The 25547-nt window shown below is 40.6% G+C and overlaps 1 protein-coding gene across 1 annotated transcript; it reads left to right on the forward strand.

Moving 5' to 3' along the window:
• Window positions 1-10646: 10646 nt before the first annotated feature.
• LOC106560817 (calretinin) lies at window positions 10647-24089 on the forward strand. Its single transcript, XM_014124144.2, has 11 exons — window positions 10647-10891; window positions 14359-14435; window positions 15532-15621; window positions 15900-15980; window positions 17093-17149; window positions 17756-17833; window positions 20394-20449; window positions 20559-20598; window positions 20791-20844; window positions 23265-23336; window positions 23466-24089. The coding sequence occupies exons 1-11, from the start codon at window positions 10798-10800 to the stop codon at window positions 23580-23582; spliced, it is 816 nt and encodes a 271-aa protein (XP_013979619.1). The 5' UTR covers window positions 10647-10797; the 3' UTR covers window positions 23583-24089.
• The last annotated feature ends 1458 nt before the right edge of the window (window positions 24090-25547 follow it).

Consider the following 25547-nt stretch of genomic DNA (forward strand, 5'->3'; position numbering starts at 1 on the left):
GCACGGCACCTGCGAGGGGCTGGAATAACTCGCACCGGACTGTGCGTGCGTATGGGCGAGATTGTGCGCTCTTCCGCGAAACACGGCGCCCTCCACTCCATACGCTCCTCCATATAATCATGGGTAGCTGGCTTCTGGCTCTTCCTTGGTCTAGCCAAACTACCCATGTGCCCCCAAAAAAATGTTTATTGGGGGTGCCTCTCGTGCTTTATCGGCGCGTACAAGGCCTCGTACCTCCGCCTCTCCGCCTTGGCTGCCTCGATTTCCTCCCTTGGGCGACGGTATTCCCCAGCCTGGTGCCAAGGTCCAGCCCCGTCCAGAACTTCCTCCCAGGTCCATTTCTTCCACCAGTCCATCTCGAAATCCCCTTGCTCCTTACTCTGCTGCTTGGTCCATTTGTGGTGGGAGATTCTGTCACGGTTATCGTTGGGAAAGGAGGACCAAAATGCAGCAGAAATAAGTGTACTCATCCTCTTTATTAAATAAAGAAGGAAAACTGAAAACAACAAACACGTACACTGAAACACTACGACAAAATAACAGTCTGGCAAGGCACACGGCTAAACACAGAACAATCTCCCACAAAACCTACACCAAACAATTACCCATATATAGGACTCTCAATCAGAGGCAACGAGGAAGCACCTGCCTCCAATTGAGAGTCCCAACCCCCCCATTAACCTAACATAGAAATACAATCACTCGACTAAACATAGAAATACCTAAACATAGAACATAAACCAAAACCCGGAAATAATAAATCAAACGCCCTTCAACAAACACACCACCCCGAACCACATAAAACAAATACCCTCTGCCACGTCCTGACCAAACTACAATAACAATTAACCCTTATACTGGCCAGGACGTGACAGCTACCAAATACTAATTAAGTGTATGTAAACTTCTGACCCACTGGGAATGTGATGAAAGAAATAAAAGCTGAAATAAATCATTCTCTCTATTATTATTCTGACATTTCACATTCTTAAAATAAAGTGGTGATCCTAACTGACCTAAAACAGGGAATTCTTACTAGGATTAAATGTCAGAAATGGTGAAAAACTGAGTTTCAATGTATTTGGCTAAGGTGTATATAAACTTCCGACTTCAACTGTACGTTATTTGATTGCAAGCTAGCTAGCATAGCATTTTATTATTTGTTCGCATTACTCAGCACAGAGGCTAATTCTAGTATTGCTACCTCAGCATGATTTGACACCTTATAGGCTGTGATTTGTCCTCATCGTATAATCATGTGCAGTATTCATCTTTAGACTGAATAACTGCGAAGAGAGATACTAACCAAACTCACGTCTTCGAAAAGAGGTTGTCCTTATGCCAATAAAAGTAATGTAATGACCAGTTAACTTAATTATAAAGAGATAGGAGATGGTACAGACATGAGAATAATATACTGCTCAAAAAAATAAAGGGAACACTTAAACAACACAATGTAACTCCAAGTCAATCACACTTCTGTGAAATCAAACTGTCCACTTAGGAAGCAACACTGATTGGCAATACATTTCACATGCTGTAGTGCAAATGGAATAGACAACAGGTGGAAATTATAGGCAATTAGCAAGACACCCCCAATAAAGGAGTGGTTCTGCAGGTGGTAACCACAGACCACTTCTCAGTTCCTATGCTTCCTGGCTGATGTTTTGGTCACTTTTGAATGCTGGCGGTGCTTTCACTCTAGTGGTAGCATGAGACGGAGTCTACAACCCACACAAGGGGCTCAGGTAGTGCAGCTCATCCAGGATGGCACATCAATGCGAGCTGTGGCAAGAAGGTTTGCTGTGTCTGTCAGCGTAGTGTCCAGAGCATGGAGGCGCTACCAGGAGACAGGCCAGTACATCAGGAGACGTGGAGGAGGCCGTAGGAGGGCAACAACCCAGCAGCAGGACCGCTACCTCTGCCTTTGTGCAAGGAGGAGCAGGAGGAGCACTGCCAGAGCCCTGCAAAATGACCTCCAGCAGGCCACAAATGTGCATGTGTCTGCTCAAACGGTCAGAAACAGACTCCATGAGGGTGGTATGAGGGCCCGACGTCCACAGGTGGTGGTTGTGCTTACAGCCCAACACCGTGCAGGACGTTTGGCATTTGCCAGAGAACACCAAGATTGGCAAATTCGCCACTGGCGCCCTGTGCTCTTCACAGATGAAAGCAGGTTCACACTGAGCACATGTGACAGACGTGACAGAGTCTGGAGACACCGTGGAGAACGTTCTGCTGCCTGCAACATCCTCCAGCATGACCGGTTTGGCGGTGGGTCAGTCATGGTGTGGGGTGACATTTCTTTGGGGGGCCGCACAGCCCTCCATGTGCTCGCCAGAGGTAGCCTGACTGCCATTAGGTACCGAGATGAGATCCTCAGACCCCTTGTGAGACCATATGCTGGTGCGGTTGGCCCTGGGTTCCTCCTAATGCAAGACAATGCTAGACCTCATGTGGCTGGAGTGTGTCAGCAGTTCCTGCAAGAGGAAGGCATTGATGCTATGGACTGGCCCGCCCGTTCCCCAGACCTGAATCCAATTGAGCACATCTGGGACATCATGTCTCGCTCCATCCACCAACGCAACGTTGCACCACAGACTGTCCAGTAGTTGGCGGATGCTTTAGTCCAGGTCTGGGAGGAGATCCCTCAGGAGACCATCCGCCACCTCATCAGGAGCATGCCCAGGCGTTGTAGGGAGGTCATACAGGCACATGGAGGCCACACACACTACTGAGCCTCATTTTGACTTGTTTTAAGGACATTACATCAAAGTTGGATCAGCCTGTAGTGTGGTTTTCCACTTTAATTTTGAGTGTGACTCCAAATTCAGACCTCCATGGGTTGATAAATTGGATTTCCATTGATTATTTTTGTGTCAGCACATTCAACTATGTAAACAAAAAAGTATTGAATAAGATTATTTCATTCATTCAGATCTAGGATGTGTTATTTTAGTGTTCCCTTTATTTTTTTGAGCAGTGTATATTCCTCTTACTTCCAAAAAACTTGAAAATGCATAAACAGTGCATCAATGATCACACTGAACAAACTATAAGATATTTAGTAGCATAATATATCTAAACCATCAACTGTTGCATAGAAATGTCATATTTGCCTTCATGAAAGAAACGTGCCCAGACAATAACATATACATGAATGTATTGCACTATGTACTGTAATACTGTACTGTAAATGGACATTTTAGGCACAAATCATTTTAGGCACAAATTATTCTCATAATCATTGTGATTAAGGGATCAAGCACTGAAAGACCAATCAATGGCCTGTATGTCACGTGGACCAACAATCATTGTGTTGTGTTACTCATTAGTAAAAAATAACAATGTATATATTCATTGGTGGACCTATAATTCCACCATTTTAATCTGAGTTAAGTATTTTCATTGGAGACATCTCCTTGATGGAGAGATCACCATACCTAGTCATGGTTATAAGTTATGGTTAAAAGAATAAAAAGTATAACATTTTTAAAAGCCACTGAGTGTGAAAAACATTACGAACGCCTTCCTAATATTGAGTTGCACCCCATTTTGCTCTCAGAACAGCCCATGCTGACTCCAATGCTTCCCACAGTTGTGTCATCTTGGCTGGATGTCCATTGGGTGGTGGACCATTCTTGATACACACGGGAAACTGTTGTGTGTGTTTAAAACCCAGCAGCGTTGCAGTGCTTGACACAAACTAATGTGCCTGGCACCTACTACCATACCCTGTTCAAAGGCACTTAAATCTTTTGTTTTGCCCATTCACCCTCTGAATGGCACACATACACAATCCATGTCTCAATTAACTCAAGGCTTAAAAATACTTATTTCATCCTCCCCTTCATCTACACTGATTGAAGTGGATTTAACAAGTGACATCAATAAGGGCTCATAGCTTTCACTTGGATTCAACTGGTCAGTCTAGAGCCATGTTAATGTTTTTTACACTTAATGCTTTTGGCCCACTTATTTCCGTAGTCATATAAAGGATCCTGTTGACTTCAGATGTTTGTCACAGTTGAGGAGTAGTAATGCACTGTATGTAGGAGATTAACTTCTTTACTGTAATTTCAGTCCTAAAAACAAAGGCATAATAACTCAAATAAAACCAACAAATTACACTTTTAAGTTGTGTACTATGAGTGTGTGTTTGTGCAGGAGCAATGTCCGTGTGAGATTACAGGTAGGGAAAGTCCTTTGAAGGGAATGGTTTATTTCCTATCGTTTATATTCATATTGACTCTCCAGCAATATGGGAAGAGAACAGAGTCCTGTCTTTTCAACGGCCAAGTCGGCCACGTCCGTTCACCACAAAAAATAAGTTACTACAATCAACAACAAATGATGTCCCTCTGCCATCATTGCGCGTGCAATAGAACAGCAGCATATGTACTGCAATATTTTTTTACCAGGATGCACAACGCTCCCCAGCTATGCTGAGTCAACAAAACAAAAACAATAACAACAGCCGTGGGGCGGACAAGGCACTGTTTCCCGTAGTGAGGATTCCATCTTTAAGGTGCTTCCTAGAGAAGTAAGGAATTTTATGCTTTGTTTGAAAAAGGCAAGAAATTGATTGTCATCAATGATGTTGATTAATAAAAGGAGGAATCTTTTGAAATGAGAGAAAAATAGAAGGGGGATACGCTTCCACTCTCCATCTCAACTGTCCCTCCCAATCAGTATTTAGAGAGACCTGTGTCACAGTACTGTATGCCTAAACACAAAACATGAACACATCAACAACTAAACACATATGCTGTAAAATGTGATGAATGAAAAGGAACTTTCCCATCCCCTATGCACTACATAATTCAACAGTTCTGCCAACACACTGAAGAAGTGGAGCTGAGATGAAATATTAACACGGTGAGCCTCGCAGACTGCCACCAGAAATAGAAACACCTTTGGAGATATTTCTCCATCTATGGCATACTGTACCACTGCAAATATGCAACAAAATGAAGACAATGACAGTGCAGAAAAAAACACCTTTCTCAAATGGTTTAAGAACAATATTATGTGTCACACATAGTACACTGTTGGCTCACCCCATCCCTGTAGCAATCTCGATAATAACCGCTCATTGTTGTGCATAATGTAGAATGGTCAAATGCACAGTCTATAAATGGCTCAGGTCAAACACAGTGTGTTGTCCTGAGTGAGCGAGAAAAAAATAGTGACATGACAATTGAAGACTCTACTGATGCATGTTGTCAGTTACTACACGAGAGTACACGTTGTTATACTCTCATGCTTGATCAAATATGATATTGAGTTACCCATCATGATGAACTTAATGTTCATCAATGTTTCAAATACCATCTACTAATGTCATGTGGATCAGTAAATAATTCAGGAGTTGATGACACGATGCTCTCCCTTTGTCTCTTAGCATCACCAGCAGTATCTGCAGACTGCAACCACCCTTGTAATCAGTGCTGGAAAATGAATGAATCAGCGAATGCCCTGTGTAAGCTGCATAAGCAGTAGGGAGGGAGGACAGGCTAGGGCCCCCGTTACTCTCTATTAACAGACAAGATAATAGTCACTCCAAGATACATTCATGAGGGCATTACAGTTGTAAGGTTCTGTATTTATTTTCTTAGTCAACCTTGTGTTCTGTTCCGTTGTGTTCTTGAACGTAGCCCTGTTTCTTTGTGTTCTTGAACGTAGCCCTGTCTTTCATTTTTGTTCATTGATTTCACCTGTGTTAGTTACTCACCTGGTCTCATCAGCTCCTTATTTAGTTCAGTTCATTCTGTTTGTGCCTTTGTGAGGTATTGTTCGTTTTGACTCTACTAAGCCTTTTCCTAGCTCGTTTGTGAGAACCAGTTAAAGCCTTCAGTCCTAGTTTTGATTCACCTGTCTGTTTGCCTACCTGTGTATGACCATTGCCTGCCTGTGACCACGATTCCTGCCTTCTGCGAAATAAACACCTGTCGCGTTCTGCGTGTGAATCTACACCGTTTTCTTCCTGAGTATTCATTACAACAGTGCTACACTGAATAAAATAACGTGTGCGTGCGTGCGTGTATGCGTGCGTGCGTGCGTGCATGCGTGTAGTGTGTGTGATGCATGTTTTGAGTGACTACTTTTTTGTTTTCTCATCATGAAATTGGTGTCACTCTACAAAGTAGTTATATGTCTCTACATGCTCCAAGATAAATTTAATTGACATATCAAGGAATACATGATCTTCATCTTGCCTGAAATGGGGGCAACATAAGCGTTACTGAATTCCTATGATCCAGATGGGTCAAATCTATTTGATCACCACGCAAAGGTCAGCTTAAAAAACACTGTTGTCTGAAACAGTGCTGTGTAATAACAGTGTTCTGAAGGGAACGTGAAGACAACCCTGGCATTGCTATTAGCCATTGTGCGTACAGATGTAGGATCTTAATTTGAGCCAGTTTGCTACGGCAGGAAAATAATCCTGCAGTAGCAAGGAATGTGAATTATTATGTGCATTATAATTGATCTACATTTTTGTAAGGGTTGATACATTTTTTCTTAAAAGGAAAATCAAGTCTGAAATTTCAAAGTGGAAATTACAAACTTCAGAAGCCTTTTTAAACCTCAGATACAGTACAAATGTTAAAGTCATCCTGCAACGGGGTGATCAAATTAAGATCCAACACCTGTACATCACAGTATTGCAGTTAGCCACTTGCAGACGTGTAAATAATGCAAAGCTGTGTGTGCAGTGAGGTCTGCATATTGAGGCAATCTCATAGTTCATTGCACGATGTCATGATATCTCAGTGAGTTAGCTAGATAACTTGTGGTAATCATGCATTGTACACTTTCTTCCATCTTGGGTATGATGTCAGAGATTGTTTTTGTGTTTCCTCCTGTCTTTTCCCTCTTTCTCCTTTCCAGGCTCATTTTCCTTCCCTTTTTGCAGCTTGTCCCCTCTATCGCTCAAACACCAACTGCTAAATCATCCTAGAGATCCCAATTCCATTTTAGCTCACTACGAATTAATGTCACTTTGCGTTAATGTTCTCACAGGCCCCATATTTCCTGTTTCAGGGGCACTCTGCTTTCCAAGGTCTCTATGTGGATGACTGATTTCAGTTAAGACTAAACCCATATGAGCCACTAAACTTGTAAATCACTCACAAGAAATCGAGGTAATGATTGACGAATGTGATACTAGTTTGGAGTGTGGTTTTTCTACTCTACATAAACACACACAGAAGAAGAAAAAAACGATATTCATTTTTCGATCAAGCGGCACGCTCTCCCTGTCTTCTACCCAGATATCTGTTAACAACACACTACTCACGCATTCCCCTCCTCCATCCTGTTCTTTTTATCTTTTTCATTTTGGTGTAATCAGTGCAGTGCAATCCCACTGTTGATGGAGAGCTTTTTTTTTATTTCCCCACTCACTTGGCTCAAATCTTCTAAGCTACCAGAGGGGGAAAGCCTGTAAAGAGAGAGTGCCATAATAAAAGAGGGATTTAAAAGTATTCATTTCCGAAAGCAGTTTGGGAGATTCCCACCAGCACACAACAGTGCACAGTTGAACAACACACACTCTTTTAAAAGTTTGCTTAAGTTTATCTTTATTTGTTCATTAAAATCATAAACTAGTAGAGCCGGAAGGAAGAATGAAAATGAATACATGAGCAGTGGAGGTGGGAAACCCACAACTGAATACAACATTATGAGTCAGAGATGGTTTTAATATTTATATTAACAATTGCTATTCCCTGTTTGTACATCAATCAATCTATATTCATGAAGGGGACAAACGACCACCTTCCTTGAATAGACAAAGCAAGAGTGATAACTGAAAAAAGGGAGGGGATGAAGGACTAGAAAGCCTTTGCTATTGTTTTAAGGTCAATGCTTTATTCCTACTCTGCATGATGACAGATCAGCATTCTGAGATGGGAGTTATCTGTCCCTGTCTTGCCAATAAATGTGAAGTGAGACTATTGATTGCATGGTCAAAAGACCTGCGGTGGAAATAGACTGAGACATCTCTGCTGAATAAAGGCTTTCAATGTTCCCAAACCGCCCTGTCAGCATTGGATATGAAGGAGGATGGAACTGTGCCAAGATTCAGGTGACAACTGTTAAGATTTTATTGACTGACTGTCTGTTGCAGATCATATTAGCTGACCGCTAATTTCAGATTATGTTAGCTGACTTTCCATAAAAAAGTTGTATAAGTTATTGAGCACTTTATGACATCCAAAATATGTCTGTTGCACTGGTCAGTGTCAGAACACAGAGCCAGTCTCAGAGCCAGTGTCGTCCCAACCTGCAGCATGTCATGAGGAGACAAGGGGAAGTGTGACACTGCCAGGTCGTGGATACAATGATTTACAAGACATATTTCCTCAATAACTGAGCAAATTTACAATTTTCAGTTCTAGCCAGAGGATTATATTGAGGTGGTGTGCCCTAATTTCTGAGCTTCCTACAGATAAGGCATTCATCATTGTTACATTATTCACCATTGAAACTCCATCTGAATGTCCAAGGAGAGTTGAGCATGACTAAGATTGTATAAACCAATAGAGAAACGCTAAACCAGGAATATCATTACCCTTGACATGTCCAAACAAAACAAGTACATTATATGTACAAAAGTATGTGGACACCCCTTCAAATGAGTTTCAGCCACACCCGTTGCTGACAAGTGTGTAAAATCGAGCACACAGCCATGCAATCTCCATAGACAAACACTGGCAATAGAATGGCCTTACTGAAGAGCTCAGTGACTTTCAACATGGCACCATCATAGGATGCCCCCTTTTTAACGAGTCAGTTCGTCAGAGCTTCCCCCGTCAACTGTAAGTGCTGTTATTGTGAAGTGGAAACGTCTAGGAGCAACAACGGCTCAGCCGTGAAGTGGTAGGCCACTCAAGTTCACAGAATGTGACCGCCGAGTGTTGAAGCACATAGTGCATAAAAATCCTCTGTCCTCGTTTGCAATACTAACTACCGAGTTCCAAACTGCCTCTGGATCAACGTCAGCACACAAATTGTTAATCGGGAGCTTCATGAAATGGGTTTCCATGGTCGAGCAGCCGCACAAAAGCCTGAGATCACCATGCGCAATGCCAAGCGTCGGCTGGAATGGTGTAAAGTTCGCCGCTGTTGGATTCTGGAGCAGTGGAAACACGGTCTCTGGAGTGATGAATCACGCTTTACCATCTGGCAGCCCGACGGATAAATGTGAGTTGGCGGATGCCAGGAGACCGCTACAGTACCTGCCCCAATGCATAGTGCCAACTGTAAAGTTTAGTGGAGAAGGAATAATGGTGTGGGGCTGTTTTTCTTTGTTCGGACTAGGCCTCTTAGTTCCAGTGAAGGGAAATCTTAACGCTACAGCATACAGCGACATTCTGGATGATTCTGTGCTTCCAACTTTGTGGCAACATTTTGGGGAAGGCCCTTTCCTGTTTCAGCATGACAATGCCCCCGTGCACAATGCGAGCTCCATACAGAAATGGTTTGTTGAGATCGGTGCGGAAAAACTTGACTGGCCTGCACAGAGCCCTAACCTCAACCCCATCTAACACCTTTGGAATGAATTGGAAAGTCAACTGCGAGCCAAGCCTAATTGTCCAACTTCAGTGCCCAACCTCACTAATGCTCTTGTGGCTGAATGGAAGCAAGTCCCTGCAGCAATGTTCCAACATCTAATGGAAAGCCTTCCCAGAAGAGTGGAGGCTGTTATAGCAGCAAAGATGGGGCCAACTCCATATTAATGCCCATCATTTTGGAATGAGATGTTTGACGACCAGGTGTCCACATACTTTTGGTCATGTAGTGTATGTTATAAGTTGCATGGTAAATTCCTTTTCATAATTGTAATGTTGGTTGGATGTTCTGGTCCTCAAAGAATGCAGCCTAATCACAGATTCCTCTAGGGCTGTATAAAATGTGATTAGAGTGTGGATTTCTAATGAATCTGGCGTTGGTTGAATCATTTCACTGAAGCCCGAGTAATTGGCATTAATTAAAGCTGAGTGAGTTGTGCATGCAGCAGCTCCATGCAGTGCAGTGGCTGTGCAGCAGCAGGACTACAGTAATTACTGCTGTGCTTCCTCAGTCCCAGGGCACAGGCACGACTCCTCCCTGGGCTCTTGTTCTCCTTACTGAGCTAGTCTCAATGCATGAACGCCAAAGGATAATTAACCCAAGCCTTTGGGAAGTTCCTTGGAGACCAGTGTCTCTTACTGTGATTGTAAACACATTTAAGAGGTGTCCATGTAGTCCATTGAACACACTTAAACACAGTAAGGATTAACACTCTATCCAATGCCAATCCATCCCCATCTTCTCCATGAATGCAAATTGACAGTGAAAATAAAGGAAGGAAATGACACCGGCAGTTTTTTGCTCATGGAGCTAGACAATTCCTGCGCATCTCATTGTGATTTACATAATTCAAGCCACATAGTCTAGAAATCTGGTTCTTGATGGCAAAGCTCAAGCCTGAACAGCAACAGACGGTTCAGTCCATTGAAGTTCTTTGGATGCATTCCGACTATTGAACGTCCCTCTCCGCATGGAACAGTGAGTCCCTGTGCCTTGCGCGATTCCTCGCATCAGAAGGCGAACGCAGACGAATGGAGGTGTGAGGGCGTTGAACTTGGTGTCACTGCGCCACCTGCGTGGCTACATGGGAACTGCAGTCTCTGCTTTGGTTTAAAAGCTCTGGCAACACGCAGGGGGGTTACAGTGTGGATTGTGGTCCTACAGATAAAAACTTCGCAGGGGATATTCTAGCGCACAAGAGGAAAAGTCGTTGAGAACATGGCAAACAAACCACAGCAGCCTCCTCACCTTCATCTGGCGGAATTGAGCGCCACCCAGTTCATCGACATCTGGAACCATTTCGATACGGACGGTTAGTATCGGAGCACAAAGTTATCCAAAATGTTACCTTGAATTTTACGCAGCACTTTTTTGAACGAGTCATTGTTTCAAATGCAGACACAAATGTAAGCTAACATGTCGAATAGACTAGGTTACGTATACTCTATCACAGATTTTAGTTTACAAGTTAAACATATCATAGGCGTACCTTCAATACTTTTCGTTTTTTTTTTTCAAAGATGCCGCTTGAATATTGCGATAGCTTTGTCTAAAAAGTGTATATCATAACTGAAATTCACTTTTGGTCATGATGGAAAAAGCGTGGGCTATAAACTGCTGGATGCTTAGAATTTTGATTGGACAAGACAAAAAGTGTTTGACAAAAAATGCTGGATAAGTATTCTAGTGCATTTACTTTCTTGGCAGTTAGAAAAGCAGCTGGATAACTCCTGGTGTTACTGTTGAGGTTTCTGTTCGATCTAATGATAAAAAATACATTTTTAAAATGTAATTAATTGTGGGCACTAAATATTGTATCTTTAGAAAGGTTCGAATAGACTACCTGTGTATTAATTGATCCATTTAATATTTGATTTAAAAAGGTTGGTTGAATGGATGCATGACTTTTATTCAGTTACTAGAAGAACCCATTCAGATACTAATAATACATCAGTATTACAACGTAGATTAGTCTATCGATCAAAAGGCATCAGAAGTCTAGGTTATACCTCAGTGCACGGTGAGCTAAAGGAGGGATGGCGGTGTGGTCTTCCATAGAAAACGTATATGTAGCCTTACCACACAATAAGTGTCATTTTTGTATAGGCCTATCAAAAAATGAGGCTTCACTAACTTGACTGAATACTTAAATATTGTAATAATATTATTCCACTGTATTGTTTTATAAAGTACGATTAAACAAAATAAACACATCTGGATGATGTCAGGACAGACTCAAGAGTTTCCATAGGCATCATAACTGATGGTTGGAATCCTGCTTTAAAAAGTGCGTCTAAAATGTAAGGAGGGAGTTTGTCAATCGAATTCCAGTATTATATGAATGTAATTCACTATACAGATGAAACCCCAACTCAGAGGAGACAGACAACTATCTACTTTCAGTAGCCTATTACATGCTATAAAATGACGAGTTCTCGGCTCAATTCGAGCGAACGAGCCCACGCCCCTCCACGCGCATTGTCCTTGGGCATCCTCTAGGCATAATTGGTTTCCCCTATTGATAGTGTTACTGCACATTCCGTCCCGGCCATTTGTTGAAGCGGAATGATAATACTCTAGGCGCGAGGAGTCTCTCGGATTACAGTACTAGTTCCCTCTGGGTGTTTAGTTCTCTGAGCACAAACAGAGATTGGTGCTGTTGGTCCACCCAATAGGGCCTATACTGCGCTGTCTCTATGGATTAAGCATTTTCTGCAAAGACAACATGACATAGGGATGTGAACATGGTTCACAGTGAATTGCTGCTCTTGTGCAAATAGGCTAGGCCAGAGCATCAGATCATGGGATTGACCTACCAATTTTGCCGCTGACCATGGTGCTGAAATGATTAGACGAATTAACGATGTTGATGAACATTTTGCTATAGAGAACACACAGAGAGATAGCTGACTAATGTCTGTCTGATATTGACATTTCAGTAATGCATAACTTATGAGGCAGTTATAATGCATTGAAAGACTTGGCATGATCATGTTGTTGTCCCTTGATAATGTTTTCTAGTATTGTACCTTTTCCCTGTCTTGTGGGGAATAGGTTATCAATCAGCTGGTATTTGTTTTAACAGTTCATACATTTTTGGGGGTATGAGATAAATAACACCATAATGATTGCCAATGTTTATCAGGATTTGTTATTCACATCAGCCTAGAATATAATTATGTGTCAAAAACGACTCAAAATGGCTGATGGTATAGGCTAACTCAAAATGGCTGATGGTATAGGCTAACTCAAGATCATATTGAGATGATAAGCCATAGAGGTCAAATGTGCCTAAAACAAGTCACATAATGCATTCTGATTGCATGACAGTATGCTGACAGTATGCTACTCTTAAGTTGTCGCCTTCTGAGGGATACCTTTACATTTAATAATAAATAGGTAGCTTATATCAGATAATGTTGGAGATGGCTATTGTCTTTGACCGCAAATGGGACATAAACTAACACAGTAGGCCACATTCTATTGCCACAAGTGTTTCGATAACAAGCAGGATTCATTTGTTATTTGCAATTCTCCAATGAAATAGAAAAAAAAAGTAAATGAGTAGATAATTGAAAAAGAATTGGAGACTCCAGTACATAGGCTACTGTGGGCTAGTGTATATGTCATATCATCATACACAGCATACTCTGCAGTATACATGCACACCTCCAGCTTGTTTTGGATTTATTAACACGTATACAAAGTTCATACAAAGTTCATAGACAACGAGCATATAAAACCACTGGATCATATTGGTCATACTAACATGTAATGATAAACTAAATCATATGTAAAGCTATTATACAAACCTATATGTCAATAAAATAAAAGATAATAAAATAAAATTGCATCATGATGATTTTGCTAGAATTACATCCGCTCTATATAGAGCAAGTTATGTTTTCTGTGTAATCAAACGCAAATGTGCTTTGCTCATAATGATATGTACTTGTTCGTCTGGTAAATATCAAACTGAGTGCTTCCCCAGAGACTTCCGGTACTCAGGTCCGTGCAAATGTCACTAGGATCCACAGGCAAATGAATACATAGGCAACTGAAAGACGTTTCAATCGTGAAGCTGATGGAAAGGCTTGTTGGTATTTGTCAAAAGTTACCATAATAATCATCTCACTAGTCTCCCTCGATTTAGCAACATTAAGATTAAAGCTCTAGCGTTTCCTTCACCATTATTTATAGACGTCCAAATAATCCTGGCAAGGGTGCAACTAGGCACATTTATTTGAAGTTGGGATTCCTGCATCGATTTCTTACACTGTCATGCCAGGCAGAAATTTCCCCATTGTCTTTTTAAATAACTGGACTTAAAAGGCCTTGGAGGCCTCAATTAGAGGGAGAGAGAGAGAAAGAGAGAGTAGCAGTGCATTTCAAGACTGGGAGACCCCTTCAAGGGATTTAATTAAGCAGGTTCCAACGTTTGAGTGCAAGCTATCTCACAAATCACGTCAGCCAGAGCCAGCCTCGCAGCATGCTAACCATCTGGACAACAAATTAGTTAGTTATTATGTCAGTCATTGAGCCAGCCATCCAATCTGCCAGCAAGCAAGCCAGACAAACTTAGTTCTGGAGTATTACTGTAAAACAGGGAAGCATTGGCCTAATTTGCTGTCAAATTTGTACAATCTCACTTCTCAAGAGTCACACATTCACAGTGGTACTTCTATGCATTACATGGGGATCTTTGATGCTTCACAGTCACTGCCTGTATGATAGATAGTCTTGGGCTGATTTGTCAAATCTCTGTTTCCTCTGCTGCAGGCAATGGCTACATTGAGGGCAAGGAACTGGAGAACTTCTTCAGGGAGTTGGAGATTGCACGGAGAGGGGCCGGAGTGGTAAGGGAATGATCCCTGGGCCTTGACTAAGGGCTCAATTCAATCAAACATGTCATAGCAATGTTTATACAATATCTATGTTTACATAACTACTGCCCACATACATTACGTGTACGTCGCAGACCTATTCTGTCTCTGATGGGTCTTTGTGGAATTTTTCACAGTACTGAATCCAATACCATTTTGTAACATTATTTCCATTTGGGTATAATAATGTATGCTACAGCAGATATACTGTAATGCTGGATTGACTGACCACTTTCAATGAAAGTGTCATGGCTCTGATCATTAAATACAACAGTAAATATGTTTTGGGTTTTATTAGGTGAAACCAAAGGAGTACAACCTCATGCAAACACATATTGGACATAGTAATTGGTGTAACATGAGTTTCCTTTAAGGTACAAAGGTACAAAGTAATTCTACCACCAACTTTCCAAATTTCACTGACAATAGTAAAGGTAGTATTTTGTTTGTTCTTTAATCCAACAGACATATGTTGGCATCTTCTCACTAATCAAGGTTGTGGCCTATTCTGGTAGGTGGTTCATTGAGTTCCGGAACAAGCCCTATAGATATGAACTCATGTCTCTAAGCTGTCCAGTCTGTCTAGGACTGGCAGTAATTAAAATGCCACTGATTTGTCCAATCAGGAGCTAATTAATTATTTAAGCAACATCAGAACAACACATTTCTCCAGAGAGTTCTCCCACAGATGGAAGATATCCTCTTTCTTGGGAGGAGTCGGTGCAATAATCTTTGTGTCACCACATCTTGTGTGTGTAGAACACAGGAATCAGAGAGCATCAGTAATCATGTTACATATAATCTCCCTGTAGCTGCATAAAGTCTGTGACTAGAAGATGATGAGCCCTTTAGCTGGGGAGAAGACGCTTGTCTGTTTTAGAGAAACAATCTCTCTGTCTGCCCAGTGTAGCAACCACTAACATCTAAAACTATCTCTGTCACAACAATGTGTGTGACCACAGTCCTATAACACAAGAGGACGGTTTGCATAACAAAATAACAACAGATCTTTACTGATGTTTGTGTCATGACAAACATATATTTGCGTGTATTTGTGCATGTGTTACAGGACCCATCAAACTCCACTTTCAGAGAGAAGATGAAGGAGTTTATGCAGAAGTTTGACAAGAACGCAGATGGGAGAATTGAGATGTCAGAGGTGAGTTGACATTTCTTCATTTTCAGATCAATGAGGATTTGATTATGCTAGTGAGAATTATTACCAATGATCTCAGACAGTTTGCATATCAATGCAGAAATAATCAGACACTATTATAGTAGATGTGTTCTGAAACTGTTGATTGACTCGATGATCTATGCTTCATTCGAGTAATCTTCATCGAAGAGAAGATTCTATTATTAAACAGTATTTTTCACACAATCAAACACAGGTTATCTTTTTTTCCCCCTAATTCATTTATCTCTATACTTCTCCAGCTGGCTCAGATTTTGCCCACGGAGGAGAACTTCCTGCTTTGCTTCAGAGAGTTTGTTGGATCCAGTTCTGAGTTCATGGCGGTAAGTGGTGAAAATAGATGGTTTGAGTATTAATTTGGTTTGAGTAAGAATGTGAAGACTCGTACAGGCTGTTTATAATGTGTGTTGGTGGGATTGGAAATACAGAGATACTGTAATAAGGTAGAATTAAAAAAAACAATTAGACAAAGCAATTAAAACACACAACAATCCACATTTTGGAATCATTGCCTATCCCAAATCATACCCAAATCATATTAGGGAATTGCACTGCAAGTAATACATCATTTGAGAGAAAAGTCTCTGAACAAAATGTATTCTACTCACAGGTTATTTTTCTCTGTCATGTATGTGTCCTCTGCCAAGAGAAAAGCCACAATCAATCACTGGTAAAGGAGATTACATTTCAGAGACACTTGACAGCTCTGTCAGATTAGTTCTCATACAGTGTAAATGGAGAGAGTTTGATTATCAGTGATACCAGGAGGGACCATCCAGTCACCCACTACACTCCTATTATGTCAAGAGCAGGAAGAATTACATGAGAAAGAGAAAATGAGGCTTTTTAATCACCCGGTGTGGTAGCGAAGACTTTTAAAGGGATTGAATGAGGAAGTACAAACTTCTATTTTCAGAATCATATATTATAGATGTGCGGCTGTAATTCTCAACAGACCTGGAGAGGGAGGGCATCTATCTTTGATAAGAGCCCTTTCTGGAAACAGGGACAGCTGCTAGATTAAAACATTAATTAAAATGCATTTCTCTCTCCTTCCCCTCTCACAATGTGTGGGAGATAGGATTTAGAAATCTGGAAAGTATAATGAAAACCCTAGTGTGATTACAGGAAGAAAAAACTAACAATTACCAGCCACATAAATTGGATATGATTTTTTTGTGCTCTTCCTCTCCTTTTGAAAGTGATCTCTGTCCCTCCAGAGAGTAATTCATGAATGTCACATGCAATCCCATTAATATAATCCAGTTTGATTGCTTTGGTGTTAAAGGACATTGGATATGGGGGTGTTTGAGTGTGAGTGGAGGAATGAGATGGCTCATTTATAAAGTGATTGGTACTACTGTGGGAGCAAGTGATTGGCTGTATGTCTATTTTTTAATTTCTAATGTGTGTGATGTTGTGTTTGCATATATAGGCTTGGCGACGATACGATACAGATCGCAGTGGGTACATTGAAGCTAATGAACTGAAGGTATGGTTCCTCACTTGTTAACCATCAATGTAAGACATGTTTACAGTATGTATTTTGTACAAACTATGCTAGAGCTCCAACCAATGTCTCCTAACTCTTCTTGTCATTCAATATAAGATGGCAAGGAGATGCATTATTATACTTTACAATGTAAATGAAGGTTTAGAAGCCAACACCCAAAAACTTGCCGGTATAGTTGTTGTGTTGATACAGTGAGGCAAATGGGGACGATGCAAATTTCTCTCGTCTCAACGGCTGTCAGACAAGGACACTATACAAATCCTGACTTGTAATACCATCCTTTATGCGGTTGTCTGACACTGGTTAATTTCTAAAGCGTTTTCTGCTGTCTTATCTGCAGGGAACTGCAGGTTTTACTGTAACACAGGCTGGTAGTGATAGATAGAATGGTCCTTTCTGTCAATGAAGGATGTGAGAATATATGTGACACTTGCAACTCTGCGTAAGCCAATACTTATATGACTGACAAAAACCAATAACTGGGGCCTCAGCGCTAAAGTATAGACGAGCCAGACTCTCTAAGATTATAGGATTTCGTTGACCTATTAGGGGATTATAGTTTACTCACCTTTCTCAACTCCACAGGGATTCCTCTCAGACCTGCTGAAGAAAGCCAACAGACACTACGATGACCAGAAGCTTCACGAGTACACACAGACAATAGTGAGTCTTTTCAGTCTAAATGAATCACTTCCTGTATCGTTCCCAAACCCTTCATCCATAGACGCGGGAAGAAGGGTTGCTGCACACCCTGAAAAATCTGAAAAAAGGAAATACAATAAAAATGTAAAAGTATATATATTAATTGATGGCTGTAGCACAGGCACAAAACATTTTCAGCATCTCTGCTTTGGCAAAAAAAGGTAGTTGTATAATTAAGAACAGTATCTTACAGGATTCAATAGTTGGAATTGTAAGAGTTGTTGACCTGTCCCTTTCTCTGTGATCATCATTCTAATGGAATCTAGAAATAATAAAACCCTGTCCTCAAACATTTACATCAAAAGGTACAAAGTTATGGGCAAAGATACACAACATTCACATCAAATTAAATATTTTTCTTGATGAAATAACATGGAAAACAACCACTTTTTGTGCAATATTAATTTACCATCCTTACAAACCACTTAATGTAAATGTACATTACTGTATTGTACATAGGCTGGTCATCTAGGTTTGTACCAAAAGACTGAAGAAAAACAATCCACAATACAGGAATTGAGTACATTGAGACATCAAGTGGGTTGTGATGATGTGGCTCAGTTAGCAGGGCATGGCGCTTGCAATGCTGCAGTTGTGGGTTCTATTCCTCACTCACTGAAAAGGAATGAAAACACCATTTCAGTTTTCACACAGAAATAAGTTGCATTAGCAAAGTATTTCAAGAAACTGGAAAACATATCAAGCAAGTATTTTTATATTTCACAAGTATTATCAGATTACCTGTTTTGTACAGATAATTATCAGACTCAAGTTACAAATGCTGGTAAACAGTCAAATAAATGTAGTTCCATTTTCTTTCACAAAAGTAGTGCACTGGGCCATTACTAGTCCTGTATTAGCAGACCGATTTAGACTTCTTCAGCCTGGGCAAAAAATGATCTGCATCTCCCCAGTCCCTGAACCTCCACCCCCATCTACCTCCATCGACCTTCCTCACAGACTTATCTGAGAAATAACCAACACCAACACATCCTGCACCAAAGTATGTTGAAAAACGATTTAATATAACTAATATAGAATCACAAGGTGAAAGTCAAAACTGTGAGGGGAATAACTACACTTCTGTGGCTGGCCTTTTAGAGTATATTGATCCACATGGACCACATCCTCGCATGTACACTACCGTTCAAAAGTTTGGGGGTCACTTAGAAATGTCCTTGTTTTTGAAAGAAAAAAATAATAATTGTCCATTAAATAACATCAAATTGATCAGAAATACAGTGTAGACGTTGTTAATGTTGTAAATGACTATTGTAGCTGGAAACGGCAGATTTTTTATGGAATATCTACATAGGCGTTCAGAGGCCCATTATCAGCAACCATCACTCCTGTGTTCCAATGGCACGTTGTGTTAGCTAATCCATGTTTATCATTTTAAAAGGCTAATTGATCATTAGAAAACCCTTTTTGCAATTATGTTAGCACAGCTGAAAACTATTGTTCTGGTTAAAGAAGCAATAAAACTGGCCTTTTTAGACTAGTTGAGTATCTGGAGCATCAGCATTTGTGGGCTCGATTACAGGCTCAAAATGGCCAGAACAAAGAACTTTCTTCTGAAACTCATCAGTCTATTCTTGTTCTGAGAAATGAAGGCTATTCCATATGAGAAATTGCCAAGAAACTAAAGAGCTTGTACAACACTGTGTACTATTCCCTTCACAGAACAGAGCAAACTGGCTCTAACCAGAATAGAAAGAGGAGTGGAAGGCCCCGGTGCACAACTGAGCAAGAGGACAAGTACATTAGAGTGTCTAGTTTGAGAAACAGATGGCTCACTAGTCCTCAACTGGCAGCTTCAATAAATAGTACCCGCAAAACACCAGTCTCAATGTCAACAGTGAAGAGGCGACTCCGGGATGCTGGCCTTCCTGCAGTTACAGGATTTGAACATTTAGTCCATAATGTTGCTTGATCGGTGGTTAGGATATTAGCTGGTCAAAATGAGGCCAAATGAAAAGTGGAAAACTGTTAATATATCCATGTGTTAGTGCAGGTTTTCAGTGACTTTATGTAAATCACGATTCTCATCTGCATTTCCTGCGGTGCAGGAAAATTGTCAGCAACAAAAGAGTGATCAAATGAAAATCCTACATCTGTAGTCATTGTCTGTAGGTATTGTATAATATACTTTATATGTGAACAAGGGAGCTATGTATCCCTTGTCCCATCATGCTGGTGGCTGCCATGTGGTTGGGAGTGGGACTCACAATGTCCTACGGGTTGTGTGTTCCAACAGCAGATGTTCAAGCATCTGTTTGAACCTCAAGGCCTAAAGCTTGACCTGAATTACTCTTGGGAGAAAACCAATCTGTATTGTTTAGTCTTAGTGTTGAGTAGCAACTTCTATGTACAACGGATTGACAACAGAGTAGCATTCTAAAAAAAATAATACATGTTGTTATCACAACTGGTGAAGGGCCCCTTGCTTTAATGTCTCTATCTCTCCCTCCCTCCCTGTCTTTCTCTCTCTCTCTCTCTCTCTCGCTCTCTCTCTCTGTAGCTCAAGATGTTTGATCTAAACGGAGATGGGAAGCTGGGCCTGTCAGAAATGGCGAGGTGACTGTCAGCAACTGAGAAGAAATGTTTCTATTTCATGTGTGCCTTCAGCATCCGATACTCCTAACAAGTGTTTCATGGAAATTATTCTCTGTTCTTCTCTTTTAAGGCTTCTCCCAGTTAAGGAAAATTTCTTACTGAAGTTCCAGGTGAGGAGTGTGCAAGAGGAACTGATAGTTCCTTCAAACAAATCCCTTTTCCACAGTAATTTTGGCTGAAAAAATACCAGCAATTTGATAATTTGATATTTCAGAACACAATCATTAATTTTGCACAATCTAATTCAGTAACATCATGCTGCTCTGTTATAATATGTTTTTATTTCAAAATGTGTTTTACAGGGTATCAAACTGACCTCTGAGCAGTTCAATGCTATCTTTGCATTCTACGACAAGGTACATTTAGATATGTGATTGGATATTGTAAAAGGATACAGTTTGCTATATACTGTAGGCAGTGGCGGTTTTAGCATTTAAATCTTGGTGGGGCAAACTCCCCCCCCCCCAAATATTTGCAGATGCATGCCAGCAATGCCACTACACAACACAACACTAAGCAATACATGAATTGCACTATAACGGTGACAAGCGGTGCCCACAAATGTTTAGAGCCTACATAGAGCTGTCCCAACAGCAGAGCTTTCTTTCCAGCACCATGGAGTGAATCCTTACCACCGCTACACCTGGCTATCAGCAGAATCTTGTCTGGCAGCAAAACAGTTCATTCAGCCTCGTTTACTGCCTTTTTAAAAAAACATTGCTGATATGGCTGCATATCTCCCTGGCATATTACATCATTTATGCAGCAGCATGTAAGACATTTTTTGGACTCATCTTGTTGTGTGCGGCGGTCCTTCGTTGACAAATTTTGTCATCAAAGAAAAAGATTTACAATTCCAAGTTGGATGACCATTCAAAACGTATTTTCCCAGTCTGACTTCCCAGTTGCAATGCTTGCGGTTAGCCACTGTCACCGATACCTTCCAAACAACTCATTGTTGATTTCCAACTTGTTGTGTAATGTTTATGTCCAATGGCCGATGAGCACCAATACGATTTATCTATATTTCCTCTGCATTATTTCTCTTCATATGACAAGGATTAAAAAGGATTTGCCAGTAGACTTGATTCACAATGATGACTGCTAGCTAAGATTGTGAAAGTATGATGTTGACATGATCAATCCAATCAAAGCTACTGTACATATAATGTGATTTGACATAAGTTCTGTGGCCAATGACCTTGAGCCTTGAGGTCACTTGTAATAGAACTCTATGGTAGGACCCAAAGGGCTGACATTTTGGATGTCTACCCTTACTAAAGGACTGAAGCTAGGCAATTGCGCAATGTCCCCATGAGTGACAGAATACTGAGCCAATCACGGCGCAAATACTCCTTTTTTCTGCTGGCCCGCTCCACTACCACAGAAAGCACTGAGCTAGGCTGAAACATCTGCATTTTGGAGCTGCCTTACTCAAGAAAACAAAAAAGGCTAAAAATGTGGGTCTCCACTGGCTGTAGGTACAGTATTTAACTTTCAATCAGGTTTGGTGGATGACTCTGAGTTGTTGTTATGACTGATTTCACTCTCTGCAAAGCAGTGGTCTTTCCGCTCATCCGGGTAGGTAAATAAGCTTGATTGGTACATCTGCTGTTCTTGTTTGAGTGTTGGTTGAACATGTATTCCATCATTTGTGGACAGGTGATGCCAGATTTCAGGATCAAACTGCTGTTGTGGAATGTAGTAATGTCTTAGGATAATAGCATTACATCTGGCTTGGCATGTAGTGGATAGGGAGCTGACTTCAAACAAGTAAAACGCTAACTCGTATCACTTGCGTGTTGTTGATACGCCTAGAATTGATTGTGATGTATGGACTATTTGATTGGCCAAATTCAAAACCAGCACTGTATTTCAGCTAATTTCCTGTCGTCATTGCTTTGTAGGCTACATACATGTCAGTATTGTGATACATATTTCATTACATATACATTATTCTCTATTGAATTAAAGTATGTTGCTCCATTTTCCAAAAAGAGCATGCATTATTCTCTATTGAGGGTTAGATGTACAACAGTTTCACAATAGCGTACTAACAATCCACAAGACAACTATTAGCAGGGCTCCAATAGCTCACAGACTCTCTGAGTGACAGGATAGAGCCTGTGACTTAAGTTGAAAAAATATGCTGAAAGTTTTGGAATGTGGACTGAAATGAAAGTGATGATGGAGAGTAAAATTGAAATGCTTCAGCAGAGCAGAGGGCTTTTTGCGTGCCTATGTCTGGACTAGATGCTTGCTGAGAGGACTGGGGCAGACGCTCAATTATAAATGAAACGCAGTCCATGTACACATGATGTGTGTCAAATGCTAACATTTACGTGCATAATTATTTCAGCGTTTGTTTCAACCTCCACCCTGCAGCTGAATCACTGGCAGCTGCTGTCACTGCTATGGAATTATGGGTAAAAATAATGGAAAGAGCAGGTCAACTGAACACTAACATTGCTCACAGTGCCAAAATTAAAATGTGCATAGCTTTGAAAAATACAAAATGTTTGACAGCACGCAACCAAGACAGTCTGTTTCCCTGCCTTCTCAAAGAAACACCCCACCACTGTAACTTCAGTACCATGGCCCTTCCCCTCTACAATGTCTCCTTATACATTTAAAGCTTTTGCTCTAAAGCAGCCATATACAGTACATATGTTTTATTCATAAGTGAAATGTACTTTTTTAAGCTTCCATTGAAAGTATGGAATTGAAAACATTTCTAATGCAGGTATATGATACATTTTACCGCTCTTTCTTCCAGGATGGAAACGGCTACATTGATGAGCAGGAGCTCGATGCTCTGTTGCGTGACCTCTATGAAAAGAACAAAAAGGTGAGATAATATGGAAGGTTTGAAGCTTAGCTCTCATTCCCACATAACGCTGAATTTATCATTATAATGTGTCATTACAGAAGCACCTGTATAGTTAATGGTGTCTTGTCTTCTCTAATCTTCTCTCAGGAGGTGGACACCAAAAACCTGATTGACTACAAGAAGAGCATCATGGCCCTGTCGGACGGGGGGAAGTTGTACCGCTCCGAGCTGGAGATTGTGCTCTGCAGGGAGCCCATGCTGTGAACCCTGACAACCATCGCTGTCTGTTTTTTGACCTTCATGACCCTATCTGCCCATCCCCAGATCACACCCACCTCCAGCTGCTTGACGACTGTAACCTGGTGCATGTGCCGGTCACTCCCTTCATGAGTTTTGAATGAATGTGCAACTGAGAAGCACAAACCAGCTCTCCCTCATGACCCCTGTCCCCACTCGTCCCTGCAGACTGACCCAGCTCTTACGTTGCCCCTCAAATTCTACATTTAACAAAATGAATAAAGATAATAAAGGTACTTCTGATAATTATGATTGCAATGTGAACAGGAGAGGAATGAAAATGAATATAATACGATTATTTATTCTGAATGCTTGGTTTGACTTTTCTCCTCTCTTTTTTCTCTGTTTGATCTGGTGTTTCATCGTTAAATTATTATCCTGTTACATTTAGATTTTTGATGTTGGGTTTTCTGGCTGATACTGTTATAATGAGGATATTATCGAAAGCATTAATTAAAGATATCTTACGATTAAGATTTTCTCATTTTGACTTTCACATTGTGTTCACCTCGCTCGCTATCCCTCCTTGTGCTTAGAATTTATAATCCATTCAATTGAATATTGACACGCTGCTTTGAAAAAAGTGTCTTGGAAAAACACTTTGAGATGACCTCTGTTTTATGTTAGTATCAATTAGTATTTATGAAGATGAAGTGGGTGGAGAGTGGGTAGAAAATAAGGAGAGCCCTACTGTCAAACCAGATAACAGTGAACGGTACTGCGACCACACACAGAAACACTCAAACATTTTTGTCATTATAAGAGAATACCTCCATCAAGTCCTAAATTCCCTGTATGGGTATTTCTGAAGTAGGACATATTTCCAGTAAAATCCCCTCTAATTGTGTGCAGATTCTTTTAAAACGAGCTCAATAATTCAGCAGTCAAACTTCCCTCTCGCACATCCAAGCTTGTAGAAATACCTATCAATGAATCATTACTATTTCAATGTTTAATTGAAAGATAGGTTTTGCAAGAAAAGATTGGCTTTTTCATCCAATGTGCAATGCACAGAGATGAGCATTTGTGTTATGTTGTAGTAATTTCTATAAGATGCATATTAACAAAGACTTGTTGCAAATAGAGAAACGTGTGTGATACAAATTCCTCACTCCCTAACCATATTAGTCTATATTTAGTCAGAGTGCTACCTCAATTTACTATCTGCATGTGCACCTCCCATCAAGGTCCCCTTTGCAAAAAGGTATTCCAAATTCATGATGACCAGGTTGATCTTTGTATAGTTTTCACATGTAGGGATGTCAATGAAAAGAGTGACCAAAAGTAATAAATGATGATACAATATTATTGTATGCTATTATGTTAAAATATCATTAAGATTCAAATAGACATGTTTTAGCTTCATTGAATCTGCATTCACCATCCTGATCTTAAATAATAACTGATATGATGACTAGATGTCAGACACATGCCGGGGAGAACAAGAGAGACTCATGATGTATGCATACAGTATACTTTATGAAATGGACCCTGGTGTTTTATTAATGAACTCTTTAAATATAGTTATTAAGAATGAAATAGTGATTGAATGGATGTCCCTGCCTAAATTCCCTACAGTACATCCACTGAGCACCACACACACAAACACCAATACACACTGGTGACTAAGACATAAATACTGAGCTTGTTTACAAATGAGCTTTTCACTGTACAATACAGTAGATAATAATCTCTCTCTGCACATCACTGTAGATGGCCCTCCCTATGAGAAATACAAACAAGTTTCAATTGGTACATTTCATGATGGTTTAAAATAATGAAATATTTACAGATGTAGAGGGAAGAGGCAAGCTGGTAGACAGACGCAGGCAATGCCCAATTAAAACAAAACCATATTGGGAAAAGATTGAGGCCTGGCCCATTTAATCACTGAACCGACACAGGAGAACTAACAAACTGTAAATTAAGTCA

This window comes from Salmo salar, chromosome ssa10 (genome assembly GCF_905237065.1).
Source record: "Salmo salar chromosome ssa10, Ssal_v3.1, whole genome shotgun sequence".
NCBI classification, from domain to species: domain Eukaryota; kingdom Metazoa; phylum Chordata; class Actinopteri; order Salmoniformes; family Salmonidae; genus Salmo; species Salmo salar.